This window comes from Pleurotus ostreatus (assembly GCF_014466165.1).
Source record: "Pleurotus ostreatus strain PC9 chromosome Unknown scaffold_3, whole genome shotgun sequence".
NCBI classification, from domain to species: Eukaryota; Fungi; Basidiomycota; class Agaricomycetes; order Agaricales; family Pleurotaceae; genus Pleurotus; species Pleurotus ostreatus.
In genome coordinates this window covers 2,903,841-2,921,976 of record NW_023503158.1, presented here as the reverse complement: position 1 = coordinate 2,921,976, position 18,136 = coordinate 2,903,841, and the positions used below count along the sequence as shown (strand labels likewise).

The following is an 18,136-nucleotide window of genomic DNA, read 5'->3' as shown; positions in this document are numbered from 1 at the left end:
ATGCTCGCTACTTCTCCAAGCTTGACGTCCGGTGGGGTTTCAACAATGTCCGGATCAAGGAGGGTGACGAGTGGAAGGCCGCATTTCGGACTACGCGCGGACTCTTCGAACCTTTGGTGATGTTCTTCGGACTAACGAATAGCCCGTCCACCTTCCAGACCATGATGAACGACTTGTTCCGGGAGCTCATTACGGAAGGTGTGGTTATTATCTATCTGGACGACATCCTGATCTACACCAAGACGCGCGAAGAGCATCGCCGGGTTCTCAAGCGAGTCCTAGAGATCCTCCAGCGGAACAAGCTCTTCCTCCGAGCGGACAAGTGCGATTTCGAGCAGACCAAGGTGGAGTATCTCGGAGTCGTCATCTCCGAGGGTAAGATCGAGATGGACCCTGTGAAGGTCTCCGGAGTTGCGGACTGGCCAACCCCTCGGACTCGGACTGAACTCCAATCCTTCCTTGGGTTCGTCAACTTCTACCGCCGCTTCATCAAGGACTACTCGCATATCGCCCGGCCTCTCTTTGACCTCACTTGCGCGAAGGAATGGCAGTGGAACGACTCCGCTCAATCCGCATTTCTTCGGATCAAAGAGCTGATCACTTCGGAACCTGTTCTTGTCTTTCCGAAGGAGGATCGGCCATACCGAGTTGAAGCGGACTCGTCGGACTATGCTACAGGTGCAGTCCTGTCGCAACTGGATCCGGATGATGGTAAATGGCATCCTGTCGCATTCTACTCTAAAAGTCTACAGGCTGCGGAGCGGAACTACGAAATACACGACAAGGAGATGCTTTCAATCATCCGGGCACTCGAAGAATGGCGGCACTACCTTGAAGGCGCGGAGACTCCGTTCGAGATCTGGACGGACCACAAGAACCTGGAGTACTTCATCAAGGCCCAGAAACTCAACCGCCGTCAAGCCCGCTGGTCGCTATACCTCTCCCGCTTCGACTTCACTCTCCAGCATCGTCCGGGTCGGACTATGGGTAAACCGGACGCTCTCTCGCGACGCTCGGATCACTCGGATGGTAAGGATGACAACAAGGATGTAGTGATGCTCAAGCCATCCTACTTTGCTGTCCGTGCCACGGGTGTCACTCTTGAAGGGGAGGAGAAGGATATCCTCACGGCTATCCGGACTGGAGTGCGAGATGCGAAGTTTGAAGATGCAGTGGCAAAGGCGGCAGAGGAGCTGAAGAAGACCCAGGGCAGTCGCAAGACAGTCCGAAGTGCGGAATGGTCCCAATCGGACGGACTCCTGATGTTCCGGGGTAAGATCTACGTTCCGGACTCACCGGATTTGCGTCGGACTATTGTAGCTCAGCACCACGACACCAAGGTCACAGGACACGCCGGCAGATGGAAGACCCTAGAGCTTGTTTCACGCAGCTACTGGTGGCCCAACATGTCCCGGTACGTCGGATCCTACACCCGCCATTGCGACCTCTGTCTCCGGACGAAGGCCCAAAGGCATCCGCCCATGGGCGAACTTCATCCGCTTCCCATTCCGGATGAACGCTGGGATCGCCTGAGTGTCGACTTCATCGTCGAGCTTCCGGAGTCCGATGGATTTGACGCTGTCATGAATGTGGTCGACTCCGTAAGCAAACGCGCCCACTTCATTCCGACTCACACCACAGTGTCTGCCCTCGGGTCCGCAAACTTGTACCTGCAGAACGTCTGGAAGCTGCATGGACTCCCTCGGTCTGTTGTGTCCGACCGGGGTCCGCAGTTCGTTGCAGAGTTCACCCGGGAAGTCTACCGGATGCTCGGAATCAAGCTGGCTGCCTCCACTGCGTACCACCCTCAGTCCGACGGACAGACGGAACGGACCAACCAGGAACTCGAGTCCTATCTCCGGATCTTCGTCGGAGAGCGTCAGGACGACTGGGCTCGCCTCCTACCTATGGCGGAGTTTGCGTACAACAACCGGGTCCACGCGTCGACTCAGCAGTCACCTTTCCTCCTAGATACTGGCCGACATCCTCGCCTCGGGTTTGAACCTCATCAGCCACCGTCTCGGATGGAGTCCGCAAACGAGTTTGTACATCGGATGAAGTCTGCAGTTGATGAAGCTCAGTCTGCATTGGTCAAGGCTCAGGATGACATGAAGCGTTACTATGATCAGCGTCGGACTCCTGCTCCGGAGTACCAACCGGGTGACAAGGTTTGGCTGGACTCGTCGGACATCAACCTTGCCCGACCCTCCCGGAAACTCGGACATGCACGACTCGGTCCTTACAAGGTCGTCCGGAAGGTTGGCAAGGCGGCGTATCGACTCCAGCTCCCCCCGGGCTTATCCCGTCTCCACCCGGTCTTCCCTGTGGTCAAACTCTCTCCCTTCATCCCGGATCCCATTCCGGGTAGACGCCCTGTCGCTCCGCCACCTCCGCAGCTCATTGACGGAGAAGAAGAGCACGAGGTAGAAGAGGTCCGGAACAGCAGACGGTTTGGTCGGGTCCTGAAGTATCTGGTACGCTGGCGAGGTTATGGCATTGAGCACGACTCCTGGGAGCCCGCGAGCAACCTCCAGCATGCTGCCCAGAAGGTCAAGGACTTCCATGATCGTCATCCGGACGCAGTGCGCTCACTCCGGACGAGTCCGACAAGTCCGATGACCCCTGCACCGCTCCGGATGACTCCTACAGCACTGGACCAGTCCTGGGAGCGTTGGCGCAGTCGGAAGGCTCCGGGCTCTGTGCAGTCGTACTTCGACATCTTCTCGCAGCAGTCCGGAGTTTCGGGGTTGGTGAATTCATGGCGCGGCAGGCAGGAATCTTCGCGTCGGGTCGCCGCAACCTTGAAGGGGGGGTGATGTAAGGGGACACTCCTATTTTCTCTCCTTTCCTTCATCCCATGGACTCTTACCTACATTTCCTTTGTTCCCCTTTGTTCCTTTTCGCTTCCTTTCCTTTCCACTTCCTTTCCGCCCACTCCTTTCGCATCCGAGCCACGTCCGGTGACTCCGGAGTCTTCCCGCGCCTCGGACTCGCCTCGGACTCGCTTCGGACACCTCGGACTCGCTCGGACTCGTAGATACACTCCGGGGCTCGTCCGGGCTACCTCTATCCTCCTTTCCCACTTCATTACTCCTTGTCCCCACTTCCCCAGGTCGCTGGCACGACTCCTGTACATTCCCCTTCCACTTCATTATCACATGCCCCCTCGTACCTTGTGATATTCGTTCGTACCTGTGGCTGGTGTACTGTACAGTTACCCTTCATTCCTCCCACGCTACTACAGTATATACTTCGCTTCCTAGCATGGAGAATCCCCATCCTGTTCTCTTTGGATTCTCCCTCTGCTAGGTGAGCAGCTCTCTCATGTATTGTAGTTAGTCTTATTCATCTCTTTGGATTCTCCCTCTGCTAGGCCTGCGCTGTCGGTCATCTTGAGGTTGCCCTTACAGTCGGCAGCGGCGACGCACAGTCCAACGTACCGGTAAGTCTACTTCTTTACACGTCTGATTAATATATAACTAACGGCTAACTCGCCGCCGCCCCTTCGTCTAGCAGTTTCGACGCAGTCGTTGCACACGACCACCACCACAAAGACATCTCTCATATCATCATCCCGCGCCACCCTTCGCCGTGCGATGCTCGCTCGCTAGGTGGGATCGTTGGCAACCCCACCACCGACTCGCCGTATCCCATTCGCCCGTACACCCCGTCCGTCCGCCTGACCGTCGTATCCATTGCACCCCAGACAAGTTCAGAACAGTGAGTTATCTGATACCAAGAAAACAATCCATGCCTTACCTCGCTCTCACACCCCCCAGACGCAGACTTCGCAGACCCCACATCCACGCGCACAGGAACACCCAGGACAATCCACCGACTCGATGCCCAGAGTCATCTCAGCGGTACGTCTTGCTCACCTTGAATTATCCCTGAACCTGAACTATCGAATCCACTCCTTGCATCGCATCGCATTGCTGACGCCGCCGTCAAATAGCTATATACATATTCTCGTTTTGTTTTGTTTTTGGTTTTGGTTTTGATTCCGCGTAATTGCTCGGCCGGCTGGATACACGACGGTGGAATTGTGGACTGGTGGGTACTGGCTATACGGTACGCAGCCCAGTTCCATCGTCGCGAAACGTTTGGCACGAGTGAATGAGCGAATGAGACGGCCGTCCAACGACCGTATATTGACGATGCACCGTCTGTAGACGAACCTGCCGTGGGGATGGCACAGTGGGTTGATTTGAGATGGCCGTGGGGCGCGAGGCGCGAGTGTGGACGCCGAGTCGTTAGTTGAAGCCGGAGTGAGCTCGAAGCCATGAGTGCCAACATACAAAGACACATCAAACGAAAACGAAAATGAAAGAACGAAAGAAAAAGAGACGCTCGTAACGCAACTCACCTCACCTCATCCCATCCTACCCCGTACCCGTATTACCTTATCTCAGCTCGCACGAGACTGCCTCAATGCCACACAATCCATGCGCACCCGTTCGTCCCTTGCGCACCCGCCAACGTAGCACCCGCCCAACATAGCCGAGCACGAGCCGACTTCAAGCTTCAAGTTTCAAGCTGCAATCTTCAAGCTTCGACCCCGACTCGTACTCCCCTTGAGCCGTAGACGCGGGAACGTTTGAGCGCTCGGAGACGCGCACACGCCAGCTCCAAGACTCCTGTTTAGCCCCAACACGGACACGGCGGTCCGCCCAACACAGCGCTGACAAAAGACGAACTCGTGTGAGTCGCGCCGACCGTCATCAGGCGCATCGTGTACTCACCAACGGTGGCGTAGGCCGTGATTCGGGAGCATAGACGGCGCTCCTGGGCGTCGGGACCGGCGCTGGAGAACAGTGGATTCGTGCATTCGTGGAAGCGTGAAGGTGTGGAATGGGGCAGCTGTGGAAGTCGCAGCGAGTTTGAAACACAGCAGACGCAGAAGCGGATGAGTGAGTAACAGTGAGTAGTGTGTTCCCTACGCATTCACGGCGTGCTGAGTACCGTGCATAGAGAGGCGCAGGCGGCCCCCTCGCGCGCGCGCAGTGCAGTGCAGTGCTGGCGTTCATGGGTGTCTCGTCGACAGCTTATTGCGCCACCTCCATCGTGCACTCTCCTGCATCTTCGTCCCTCCAGTGTTGTCGCCGTTGTCGACCTCGTCATTCACTTACCTCCTCCATCGCATGTCTCCCTCCCTCCATCTCCGTCTCCCACTCACTCGTTCACCTCCCGCTCCCGCTCCCACCAGCATCGTCGTCGTTGGCAAACAATGCCCAGACGCAGCGCTCGCCTCCCTCTTCTGTCGTCATCGCCGTCGTCCAACACTGTTCAATGGGGAACTTGGTGTACCTGATCATGAAACCCGACGATGGTAAGCAGTGAGCCGCAGGAATACTCGGATCATCGCGTGCTCACCTGCCCTTGCTTGTTGTAGGCTACACCAGCGTAAATGCCCGTCGACGCAATGTGCATACGCCGCCGCCGTTCAACCACTGTGTATGTGCCCGTCGCCTAGCCAATTGAGATGTTAACCAATGGCTTCAGCGCGTGTGTCGTATCGCGTCTCCTCTCCGCGACGTGAGCAGTATTGGAGGTGCGCTTTCGTTCGCTGCGGTACGCCTTCAGTTCGCTCAAGATGATTCTATTTGGTTGACATGTTTCGTTCTAGGTTCGGCGTCCCTTTCGCATTCGCTTCCCTTCCCTTTCGCGATTGCAATCCAGTTATGAACAGCTAGCGAGGGAGGGAGACGAACACGAGGAAGGAAAGAAAGCCAAAGGGTAAGAACTTGAATGGAAAGAGTGGCGAATACAGTGGACGCTGAGCACACGCATATACAGGCTGGAGGAAGGGAGAGGAGGTCGACTTGTGCATAGATGAAAGGACCAAACAACGACACCGATTACCCTTTGCGATGGCCATGGGCAGCGTCTACGTTACTGGCGTTTGGCGTTTGGCGCATATGGAGTACGAGTGTTAGAGAGGGAAAGGGACGTGGGACGAGCTATCTTGTTCGCTCATCGGCGAGTATTCCCTGCTTTCAAACGTCGGAAACTGTGACGCGTTGCGAGGGTCGATGGAATGACGTGCATGGCTGATGACGTTGCGTGCATCGTCATGGATGGAAGACCCTGTTACAGTCTGGGGCATAGTTCGATGCCGATGGACTTGGGAATCAACCGCACCAAACAACGCGTGATCGACTACTTCTGGACTTCATTAACAAACCAAGTTCCGAAGGTACTGTTCCTGCCCTGGTGCTGGTTGCGACACTCGTCCATGGAGCGACCGCTGTTCGGGCGGCTCATCGGTCTTTCCACCTCGCCCCACCGCCTAGCGAGGTCTTCAGGTGCATCGGTGCCCCTGGGACGTGGTCACATTGTGTTTGACCTGGTGACATACCTCGGCATCATCTTCGGAGCGCACGTAGCCATCCTCATGCTTCTGCCGGTCGTGTGAGGTGCAAACCAAGTCTCATGTGCCAAAACACGATGTCGCACAGCGTGCAACACAACGAAATCCTCCCGCACTAACTCACCTGCGCCACTCGCCCAAACGGCGTATTCAGTAGACACGCTGCGCAATTCCCAAAGACTGTACATTATAACCTCACCGTACAAGACTACCGGCAATTGATGACCGTTACATGGTTAAGCAAATCGTAGATAGCAGCAGCGCAGACTCTAGAGCAGGAAGGCATAATATGTATTCACAACAAAACAGCAATAGAAATACACGGACAAAGTGGCGCGTAGTGGACAGGCATCGCAGCGGATTATTGGAGCGTGGCGAATTATTTCCCTGCTACGCTGATGGCTGGCTACCCGTTAGTATATGATCACTCAGAGAATACAAAGAGGCGCACGATTCTGAGCGGGTAAGACCGTGGTCGGGGTATGAGTCGAAGTGCTATTGTGATCAACTGCAAACTGCAGCGAGTTCATGATGGGTGGTTCCTGGCCACTCGAGCCTTCATCAGAATCATCATCCTCTTCCTCTTCCGGCTGATGGCGATTCGCGCCGTTGGGGATATTGCTCGCTGGACTGCTGGCTGCGGGTGGATGGCCTGATGCCTGTCCGGGTGGACTCGACCCATTGACAGTTTGCTGGGAACCCATTTGATAGGGCAGTTCATGGACCGGTATGAGCGTTGGTCCATTGATGCGTCCAGGTGGCCTACCCTCGACGCGCCTGACGAATTCGCCCCAGCACGCACGCTCGTCCTCGCCCATCGCCTCGAACTCATCGCGGAGGGATTGCGGGGCTTTGCGCCACACACCACGATGCCTGCACACCGTGCTCTTGACGTACCGGCTCCCGAAGACGCGTTCGAACGCCATGCGCTGGGTCATCGCTGCCCCACCGTTGGGGGTTTGGTGAACCAAGGCCTCCATGGCTTGGAACCCGCTCGAAAGCTCCGAGACGGTGTAATCGTTGGGCCAGCGCTTCAGAGGGGGATGAGGGTGCAGGTGGGTGAACCAGATACGAAGCCGTAATTTGGTAGGTGGACTAGGAGTGACTCCTGAAGTACCCACGGTCAGAAAAGAATAGTGAGTGTGGGAGTAAGATTGTGAGTGTGGGAGATAAAAATCAGGGCTCGCAGCAAATGAAGAAGGGTATAAAAATAAACGCAAAAAAAGTCGCAAGTTCTACTACAATCTCCCTCCACTCCCTCCTCCGGACAGGGGGGCTGGCTAACAGACCCCCCTGCCCGGGGAGGTGCAGGACTACTCTACCGACTACCACTATGTACGCAGCAGAGGACTTACCCCAACAACATAACAATGGCAACCAACTTGCGACTCACAACGTGTGAGCGGAAAGAGGAAGACAGAGGGCAGACATCAAGGTGGTGGTGGTGGTAGAGAAAAAAGAGGTGGCAGTACGTACACTTGGCACCTCCCCGTTCCAAACCCTTTTCCCGATCACTTGGCTACTGTCGCATACTGCTACGTAATTAGTTCCATTCAGCACAACCGAAACCCCATTTATTTGACTGTCTGATAATAGGTGCAGAGGTAACGTAGCACCAAAAGAGTGAAAGGAATGAATTAGTGACCGCCGCATCACCAATCTTGCAGTCATCAATGATGAGCAACATACCTGCCAAAGAGGACAACACAACAACGCCCGCCCCCAACACTGAGGGACCTTATTATTGGCAATCCTATGTGCACATGTGCAATCTCTTACAGACTTCCCCTTGCAGAATACATAGCAAGTTCCGGTGGCTCAAATCCGAGATGATCAACGTAATATTGTAGAGATTTACAGTTGCAGTCGCAGAAATGGTGCTCATTATTGGTGCCTGATGTGTGACATGTCACAAACAAGCTTGAACAAATAGGTTTCACGCGCAATGACCTCCAGTTTATTATGCAATGCACTGTAATCGTAACAGAAGGGGCCAATCACAAGAAGGTCAAAAACTTGACAATTTGGCATCAAATTTACAACAAGGTAAGCACCAGTCTTAAACGTGAATCGTAGCAACGGCCAATAGGAAGGGCCTCTCGTGGGAAGCCTGCAAAAATATTTTTGAATTTTCAATGAATTCTGACATGTTGTTCGTGTTCATGACTTCTCTACGCTGCCGTGCGGCATGAAACAGCTTTGGGGGGACAAGAGAGTGGCCGCTGATTTTGTAACCGATTCAGTGGTTGATGCGAGGGCGCTGGGCCAAAGTTTGAGAAAGTAAGGTCGAACTGGACACTCTGCGGAAGGGCATACATAGATTTTGGAGCATTCTGACATGTTTGCGACGACCAGGACGGGGAAGCACACCAAACTGAGGGGATTAGTAAGTCCCACAATTCCTCTGTCTGTAGAGTAACTTACCAGTAGAGGCATTGCGTAAAACAGTCTTGTAGCATGGTGAGCTTACTAGAATAGATTCTGCGTGGAAACAGCGCGGAAATTAGAACAGACGCAAAGAATGGGGAAAAAGATGTGGTGGCAGCACAAATTAGATCCTTCCAGGTGTCAAAATGGAGTCTCTTGGCTGTTTGCCGCTTACGGAGGAGGGTTCCATGGTGCGAGAGAGGGCACAAATTGTAGGCAGTTGACGTGGTGAGAGAGAAAGGGTGGGTAAGCGCTTGAACACCGATCAATGTTCCTAATGCGGCAAAACGTCACTTACTTCCCGATTAGGTTGTAATCCTCCTCCCCTCTCCCTGCTCGTTTGCGCATCGAATCGTGATTGACAGAACCTGCAGTGGTGTATTAGAGGTAAAAGTATAATCTCACCCCAAATTTGGTTCTCCTCTGCTCTGTATAGGTGAGTATTGAGTCACATTCTGCAGAGTCTTGCACTTACCCCCTCCTCCCCTTCTAGATGATGCAGATGCCCAGAATGCGGTTTAGGGCCATTCAGGCCTATGAGTCTGCACTACCATGCCCTTAGTACAACCGGCCCCACATACAACTCAGGGCCCAATCAACATTGTAACCCCAAACCTTGCAATTTCTATATGCTCTCTTTTATAGCATAATAGGAGGAATATCGTGGTACGACTACTTAGTACAGCTGGAGGTGGCACCTAGTGGACAGTAAGGTAAGTCGCTCTGGCCCCCCGAGATGCAGAATGCAAGGAACAAGCCCCGATCTCACAACCAATCATTCTCTCCTCATCGTACTCTTCTCCCTGAAGCTCATTTAAAAAACTTAGGTACCCGCTCGCTAGTGCGAGCGCCCATATTCTTGGGCGCCTTACTACCTCCGGACGTCGCAACCATCATGATGGAATTTTCGAGCGATTTATTTCGAGCCCTAGAACGCGGAAACGAACGAAAACACTGTTTACGCTATGACCAGGTCTTTTTCTATATAACGGGGGCATCCTTTACTGAGTTTCTCCACTATCAACAGGATTTCTCGTCTTCTCTCCCCTCGCTCACTCTCCTCAAGCTCAAATGAGCGATATCGACAATCTCCCCCCATCTCCTGTCAACCCCTTTTTGCCTTGGCCGCCAATTCGACGGTTCGCTACCTCGGCCATCCGACATGGCATACTGCTTAATTGTAAGCTTTCATTGTGTCGTGCTGAATTTCTCTCAGTCTCTCTAATAGTGAATCCTGGCGAAGCATCCATCAGTAAGTAACACAGATGAGCTATCAACACTGATGCAAGTGACTTCGGAGTCTAACAGATCTCATTGACTCTGGGCCGTGATTAATCTTAGACGTCGATGAAGCGGTGAGAGTAGTGTTCTACAGAGTAACTCAATAAACTAGATCTCGTTTCCGCATGGCCCTTGGATCTTGGATTTCAAGGTGACGCTAAGAGGGGCGTGATTCTCCAGGTAAGCATGCATCCTACTCAAACATCGAAGCAACGGAACTGACTCTCATCGCACCAAGCCGCCAAGACATCGAATGCTCACCGACATTCGGCACCCCCAAGATATTCCCTTCGTCCCCTGCATGTCTCCCAGAATGGCGGCACTCCCATATAATATATAATATATGTTCAGATTACAGCTGATGTGCGCAGTCGTGGTAAACGATGCTGCGTACAGTGAGCCCACACTGACTGTCGCCCTGCCCAGATTTCGTCGCCGAACGTCCCCGAACGGTGTACCCAACGACAACTATCACGCAAAAGCAAAAAAGCAAATATACATTGCGGCATCCCTCGCCATCACCCCGACGCCGTCAAGAGGCAGAAACTGCCCGACATCTGGCACCCCCACAACATTTCGCCTGTCCGTCCACTGGTAGAGCGACGCACACAAGGATATTACCGACGATGCCGCTGCAGTATTCGCTCAAAGACGGCCGTCGCGGTGCATGACCACCACGACAAAGACATCTCCCTCTCGTGTAAGCAGCGTACTCTCTAACTCTGACAGCTCGTGTACTCATCATTTTCTTCCATAGACATACAGGTTTCGCTCGAAAGTAGAATTTTGGACGTCGGGAGCGGCGATGCACAGTACAACGTACCAGTACGTCTACTTCTTTACACGTCTGATTGATATATAACTAATTGCTGACTTGCCGCCGCCCCTTCGTCTAGCAGTCTCGACGCAGTCGTTGCGCACGACCACCACCACAAAGACATCTCTCATATCATCATCCCGCGCCGCCCTTCGCCGTCGGTTGCTTGACTCGGTGCGATGCTCGCTCGCTAGTTGGGATCATTGGCAACCCTAGCGCCGACTCGCCGTATCTCATTCGCGTCTGCCTGACCGTCGTATCCATTGCACCCTAGACGACATCGGAATAGTGAGTTATCTGATACCAAGAAAACAATCCATGACTTACCTCGCTCTCACACTCCCCAGACGCAGACTTCGCAGACTCCACATCCACGCGCACAGGAACACCCAGGACAATACACCGACTTGATGCCCAGCGTTATCTCAGCGGTACGTCTTGCTCACCTTGAGCTATCCCTGAACTATCCCTGAACCACCGAATCCATTCCTTGCATCGCATTGCTGACGCCGCCGTCAAATTGCTATAGATATATCCTCATTCTGTTTTGTTTTTTGGTTTTGGTTTTGATTCCGCCTAATTGCTCGGCCGGCTAGATACATGATGGTGGACTTGTGGAGTGGTGGGTACTGGCGACATGGTACGCGGCACAGTTCCATCGTCGCGAAATGTTTGGCGCGAGTGAATGGGCGAATGAGACGGCCGTCCAACGAGCGTATATTGACGATGCACCGTCTGTAGACGAACCTGCCGTGGGGCGCGAGGCGCGAGTGTGAACGCCGAGTCATTAATTGAAGCCTGAGTGAACTCGAAACCATGAGTGCCAACATACAAAGACACATCCAACGAAAACGAAAACGAAAGAACGAAAGAAAAACAGACGCTCGTAACACAGCTCACCTCACCTCATCCCACACCGTCCCGTATTGCCTTATCTCAGCTCGCACGAGACTGCCTCGATTACACAATCCACGCGCACCCGTTCGTCCCTGCGCGCCCGCCAACGTAGCACCCGCCCAACGTAGCCCGAGCCCGAGCCGACTTCAAGCTTCAAGCTTCAAGTTTCAAGTTCCAATCTTCAACCCCGACTCGTACTCCCCTTGAGCCGTGGACGCGGAAACGTTTGAGCGCTCCGAGACGCGCACGCCAGCCCAAAGACTCCTGTTTATCCCCAACACGGACACGGCGATCAGCCCAACACAGCGCTGACAAAAGACGAACTCGTGTGAGGCGCGCCGACCGTCATCAGGCGCATCGTGTATTCACCAACAGTGGCGTAGGCTGTGATTCGCGAGCATAGACGGCGCTCCTGCGCGTCGGGACCGGCGCTGTAGAACGGTGGAATTGTGTATTCGGGGAAGCGTGAAGGTGTGGAATGGGGCAACCGTGGAAGTCGCAGCGAGTTCGAAACGCAGCAAACACAGAAGCGGATAAGCGGGTGCGCCGGTGAGTCGTGTGTTCCTTACGCATTCGAGACGTGCTGAGTACCTGCTATAGGAGGTACGTCGGTGTGCATAGAGAGGCGAAGGCGCCCACCTCGCGCGCGCAATGCTGGCGTTCATGGGGGTCTCGTCGACAGATTATTGCGCCACCTTCAGCTTGCACTCTCCTGCATCTTCGTCCCTCCAGTGTTGTCGCCGTCATCAACCTCGTCGTTCACTTACCTCCTCCATCGTACGCCTCCCTCCGTCTCCCACTCACTCATTCACCTCCCACTCCCACCAGCATCGTCGTCGTCGGCAAACAACGCCGAGATGCAGTGCTCGCCTCCCTCTTCCGTCGTCATCGCCGTCGTCCAACACTGTTCAATGGGGAACTTGGTGTACCTGATCATGAAACCCGACGATGGTAAGCAGTGAGCCGCAGGAAGACTCGGATCATCGCGTGCTCACCTTCCCTTACTTGTTGCAGGCTACATCAGCGTGAATGCCCGTCGACGCGATGGGCATACCGCCGCCGTTCAACCACTGTGTATGTGCCCGTCGCCTAGCCGATTGGGTGTTATGCAATGGCTCCAGCGCATGTGTCGTGTCGTGTCTCCTCTCTGCGACATGAGCAGTATTGGAGGTGCGCTTTCGTTCGCTGCGGTACGCCTTCAGTTCGCTCAAGATGATTGTATTTGGTTGACATGTTCGTTCTAGGTTCGGCGTTCCTTTCGCGTTCGCTTCCCTTTGTCTTCGCGATCGTGATCCAGTTATGAACAGCTAGCGAGGGAGGGAGACGAACACGAGGAAGGAAGGAAAGCCAAAGGGTAAGAACTTGAATGGAAAGAGTGGCGAATACAGCAGACGCTGAGCACACGCATAGACAGGCTCGAGGAAGAGAGAGGGGGGTCGACTGGGTGGGCGTGTGCATAGATGAAAGGACCGGACGACGACATGACGGGTAATATGCAGATTACCCTTTGCGATGGCCATGGGCAGCGTCTACGTTGCTGGCATTTGGCGCATATGGAGTACGAGTGTTAGAGAGGGAAAGGGACGTGGGACGAGCTATCTTGTTCGCGTTCATTGGCGAGTATTCCCTGCTTCAAACGTCGGAAACTGTGATGCGTTGCGAGGGTCGATGGAATGACGTGAATGGCTGATGACGTTGCGTGCACCGTCATGGATGGAAGACCCTGTTGCAGTCTGGGGCAGAGTTCGAGTGCTGGAGACGCCGATGGACTTGGGAATCAACCGCACCAAACAATGCGTGATCGACTACTTCTGGACTTCATTAACAAACCAAGTTCCGAAGGTACTGTTCCTGCCCTGGTGCTGGTTGCGACACTCGTCCATGGAGCGACCGCTGTTCGGGCGGCACATCGGTCTTTCCACCTCGCCCCACCGCCTACCGAGGTCTTCAGGTGCATCGGTGCCCCTGGGACGTGGTCACATTGCGTTTGACCCGCTGACATACCTCGGCATCATCTTCGGAGCGCACGTAGCCATCCTCATGCTTCTGCCGGTGCAAACCAAGTCTCATGTGCCAAAACACAATGTTGCACAGCGTGCAACACAATGAAATCCTCCCGCACTAACTCACCTGCGCCACTCGCCCAAACGACGTATTCAGTAGACACGCTGCGCAATTCCCAAAGACTGTACATTATAACCTCACCGTACAAGACTACCGGCAATTGATGACCGTTACATGGTTAAGCAAATCGTAAATAGCAGCAGCGCAGACTCTAGAGCAGGAAGGCATAATATGTATTCACAACAAAACAGCAATAGAAATACACGGACGAAGTGGCGCGTAGTGAACGGGCATCGCGGCGAATTATTTCCCTGCTACGGTGATGGCTGGGCACCCGTTAGTATATGATCACTCAGAGAATACAAAGAGGCGCACTATTCTGAGCGGGTAAGACCGTGGTCGGGGTATGAGTCGAAGTGCTATTGTGATCAACTGCAAACTGCAGCGAGTTCATGATGGGTGGTTCCTGGCCACTCGAGCCTTCATCAGAATCATCATCCTCTTCCTCTTCCGGCTGATGGCGATTCGCGCCGTTGGGGATATTGCTCGCTGGACTGCTGGCTGCGGGTGGATGGCCTGATGCCTGTCCGGGTGGACTCGACCCATTGACAGTTTGCTGGGAACCCATTTGATAGGGCAGTTCATGGACCGGTATGAGCGTTGGTCCATTGATGCGTCCAGGTGGCCTACCCTCGACGCGCCTGACGAATTCGCCCCAGCACGCACGCTCGTCCTCGCCCATCGCCTCAAACTCGTCGCGGAGGGATTGCGGGGCTTTGCGCCACACACCACGATGCCTGCACACCGTGCTCTTGACGTACCGGCTCCCGAAGACGCGTTCGAACGCCATGCGCTGGGTCATCGCCGCGCCACCGTTGGGGGTTTGGTGAACCAAGGCCTCCATGGCTTGGAACCCGCTCGAGAGCTCCGAGACGGTGTAGTCGTTGGGCCAGCGCTTCAGCGGGGGATGAGGGTGATAAGGGATGAGCGGCGCCGCTGCAGGTGGGTGAACCAGATACGAAGGAAGTGGGACGGCGGAAGGAGACGTTGGAGCATTGTATTGGGCAGGAGATTGGTAGAGATACTGTGTGGACCCAGGTCGGTTGACATTATTATTATAATATTGGGGTGGAGAGCTAGTAGGACTAGCGGGGCTCTGGCTTTGCTCGTTCCCTGGGGGATAAGCGGTGGTTGGGCGACTATCTGCGTTGGTAGTATTCGCAGGGGGTGATTGTTCCTGTGCGGGGGCCTTCGACTTCGAAGCCGTCGAGCCATTCTGGGCGGGAGCGGATAGATAAGCAGGATATGGTTGCTGTTGACGGAAGCCGTCCGTATTGATGAATTTGGTAGGTGGTCCTGTGGTCTCGGGTGCGCTGGAAGGGGCTGCCCGTTTCAATGTGGGGCTCCGGGCCTTCGCTTTAGCCTCCGAGTTATCGTCGCTTGTCGGAGAAGTAGGCGACATGGGAGACGACTGCACGGTAGCGGGGGATTGTATCAGCGCTGATGCAGATCGTTGCTTCAACTGGTTCTCAATTTCTTCCTTCAATCCCACACATTCGTCGTCGTTGAGAGCTTCAAGAAGGGTTTTCCGAATCCGGTAAAGAAGCCTCGGGTGTCCATCAATTACACGTACGGTACTGATAGTATGTTGATCCCACTGCCTTGTGTCGCGATTGTAAGTGTCAAGGTACGTGGTGGGCGTGAGACCGAGGTCGGTGGTCAGCGAGGGGAAACGGGAGAGCTGGAACAAGGGGAAAGTGGGTACGGGGTGTTGCAGACGGAGTGGCTCGGTATTGGGCTATCGTCGGGCACGTATGAGGCTATTTAACCTCTGATAAGACCAATCATCAAGTACAGACCTTGTACCAGAACACGAGGGTGATAGTTCGCTGCAGAATTTCTATCTGGCTCCGGATATCCTGATTCGCAGTCATTAGGACGAGATCGGAACCAAGCGTGATGGGGCTGGTCGTTGTCTGCTCCTCGCGGGAGGAGGCCCCCTGTTCGCCTTGCCGGGCACTGTAGGTGGGTGAAGCACTCGACTGCCCCGCGGTATCCATAGTCATCATATACCCAGCGTTCCCGACAACGACTGCAGTGGCCACGAACGTTCGCGGGCGGTTCCACGGCTATATAAAGTGAAAGGCCTGTAAAGCAAGAAGCGTCTGTGCATTGTATCGCATTCGTGATAGCAGAGATCATCGCATTGGACGCACCCGTGTATGAGCTGTACGTATAGACAGCTGGACTCCTCGGATCGTCGATGGTTTCGTGGGCGGGAGCGATGGACGCAAGTTGATAATAGACGCACGCACGGACCTGATAGGTCCGTTGGATTTCAAACGGAGCTTCGAGAAGCAAGTCTTTGGCACGGGACTTATATTCCCACGGACAATAGGGGCAGCGTGTCTCCTTCTCCTCGTTTATGGTGCTGTGTCAGTGTCGAAGGGAGAATGGACGCGTACAGGACTCGAGAAGGATGGCGAACATGTTAGATCTGGATCTCCACCTCTTAACAGTCGTGCTTATCATTCCACGACAAAGCAACAGCCAACACCGAGCGTCTCCTGTCGTTGTGTTTGCTCACACAGTTGGCACCCTAGATAGTAGACCACGCCGACGGTCACTACGATCTTATGGAAAATGCGATGCTTGTAGCAGGTATCGGTGTCCACTGCAGCATATTGCAAAGGGTGCTGGCTGTGCATGTGCGTCTGTTCAGTTGGTCAAATGAAGTCAAGGTTAACATACCTCGACAAGTATATCGGCCAACCGCGGCCCAAAGCAAACGAGACATTATCGCAATGCCTCCGAGATAACCCAACAGTCGCTGAGATTCGCCCGCTCATTAAAGAACGAGCCAATGGCGTCCTCGTGTGCGAAAGTCTCCCTAATAAATAGAGGAAATTTGAATCGGCATATTGCACTGTGTTTATGGGCCACTATTAACGCAGGTAACTCAGCGTTGGATGGGCTCCGCTGTCCCGATTGTATGGATGACACTCACCAAATTCACAACGGTTCATGAAGGACCAAACGAAGGAGGAAGGGAAGCTGTCACTACTGAGTGTGAGAATAATGGTATAACTGTGGGACTTGTCACGTGCTATTTGACTGCCTTTCCGAGTCTCAGACTTTCTGTTCGGAGAACGACTTGAAGCTCTGAAGGTCTACCATCATCTCGAAAGAGTGTCCCAAAAGTCCTCGCGATGCCCTCCACACGGAGAAATAAACTACTCGAACCGCTCGAAGTCACTATGCAGCCAGCACGCCAGGGATCATACACCGAGTTAACAGGCTGTGAAGATGCCAATGCGGTAATTGCACTAATCATTCCGTCGTAAACATGACCTACTTCGGGCTCGTTTTACACGGATAGATGAGGAGACGGCGGATAGTTCCGTCACTAGGATACGGTCATAGCTATGCAGTTGACCGGAGTGAAGAGCATGCGTGCATGAACGTTTGAACGTTAAACTCAGCACAGCTAGAAGCTAGTTTCATTCTCAATCAAGCATGTTGCTGGATGAACGTGAATGCTGTGGATCTATAGAGACAGTGGTTAGGACGTAGAATTATGATTTATTAAACAACAAGAACTTGGACGCGATGGGCATGCAAAATGCTTCCGAGGTTTCACCGCCCCAATGCGAGTTAGATTAAGAAATACGAGCACAGACGTACTAAGGTCCTTGATACCACTCACTCTCTCCACCTCCGGTGCTTGGACATTATACTGCTTGCCACAATAGTTGACAATCTGCCTAAATTTCGTAGCTGACGGACATAACATACAACAGATCGAGATATCCACGCCCATTACCCTCTGGAAGCGACCACAAAAGCTTTGTGCGCGGAGGCAAAGCCAATCCAAAATCGACCAAGCCGTTCCAAGCCCCTGAGGGATGTGCTATTCTACTGATGAACACAACACATTCCCCATCTCATTTATCTCACAACTAAATATCACGACGCAAAACAGGATTGGGGAATCTTATATCCAGAGAGATGGCACAGCTAACTCCATTGTTACAATAGAATAAAACAGAGGCCTCGCATTGAAGCAAGTAGAATACTCAGCAGAAAGACATGGATAGTCTAGTAGTGCGAAGGCAGTAGGTCCCGGGACTCAAGCATTTCCTTACCCAGTACGTGCCAAAGCATCGTAGCGGGGTCTTTTCATAGCGTACGCCGTAGCTCTTGGGCTCGGTGTTTAGAAAGACGATACTCGCAAGCCGCATCGACAAAGCGGAAAGCAGAGGCAAAAGGAAGAAGGGAGT

The 18,136-nt window shown here is 53.7% G+C and overlaps 4 protein-coding genes across 4 annotated transcripts; 2 read left to right on the top strand and 2 right to left on the bottom strand.

The window, feature by feature from the left end:
- Positions 1-5,289: 5,289 nt before the first annotated feature.
- On the top strand, positions 5,290-5,740 carry PC9H_005597 (uncharacterized protein; the record flags this gene model as incomplete). Its single annotated transcript, XM_036775161.1, has 4 exons — positions 5,290-5,329; positions 5,393-5,454; positions 5,503-5,571; positions 5,627-5,740. The coding sequence occupies 4 exons, from the start codon at positions 5,290-5,292 to the stop codon at positions 5,738-5,740; spliced, it is 285 nt and encodes a 94-aa protein (XP_036633663.1).
- A 1,009-nt stretch (positions 5,741-6,749) lies between these two features.
- Positions 6,750-7,350, bottom strand: PC9H_005596 (uncharacterized protein; the record flags this gene model as incomplete). The annotated part of the gene is made up of 2 exons (XM_036775160.1): positions 6,750-6,772; positions 6,822-7,350. The coding sequence occupies 2 exons, from the start codon at positions 7,348-7,350 to the stop codon at positions 6,750-6,752; spliced, it is 552 nt and encodes a 183-aa protein (XP_036633662.1).
- Positions 7,351-9,868: 2,518 nt separating this feature from the next.
- On the top strand, positions 9,869-13,084 carry PC9H_005595 (uncharacterized protein; the record flags this gene model as incomplete). Its single annotated transcript, XM_036775159.1, has 13 exons — positions 9,869-9,977; positions 10,026-10,049; positions 10,450-10,672; positions 10,717-10,778; positions 10,836-10,903; positions 10,989-11,069; positions 11,112-11,183; positions 11,243-11,326; positions 12,230-12,341; positions 12,393-12,569; positions 12,621-12,743; positions 12,807-12,982; positions 13,037-13,084. The coding sequence occupies 13 exons, from the start codon at positions 9,869-9,871 to the stop codon at positions 13,082-13,084; spliced, it is 1,359 nt and encodes a 452-aa protein (XP_036633661.1).
- Positions 13,085-14,159: 1,075 nt separating this feature from the next.
- Positions 14,160-15,922, bottom strand: PC9H_005594 (uncharacterized protein; the record flags this gene model as incomplete). The annotated part of the gene is made up of 3 exons (XM_036775158.1): positions 14,160-14,182; positions 14,232-15,654; positions 15,716-15,922. 3 exons carry the CDS (start codon positions 15,920-15,922, stop codon positions 14,160-14,162), a joined length of 1,653 nt encoding a protein of 550 aa, XP_036633660.1.
- Positions 15,923-18,136: the final 2,214 nt, after the last annotated feature.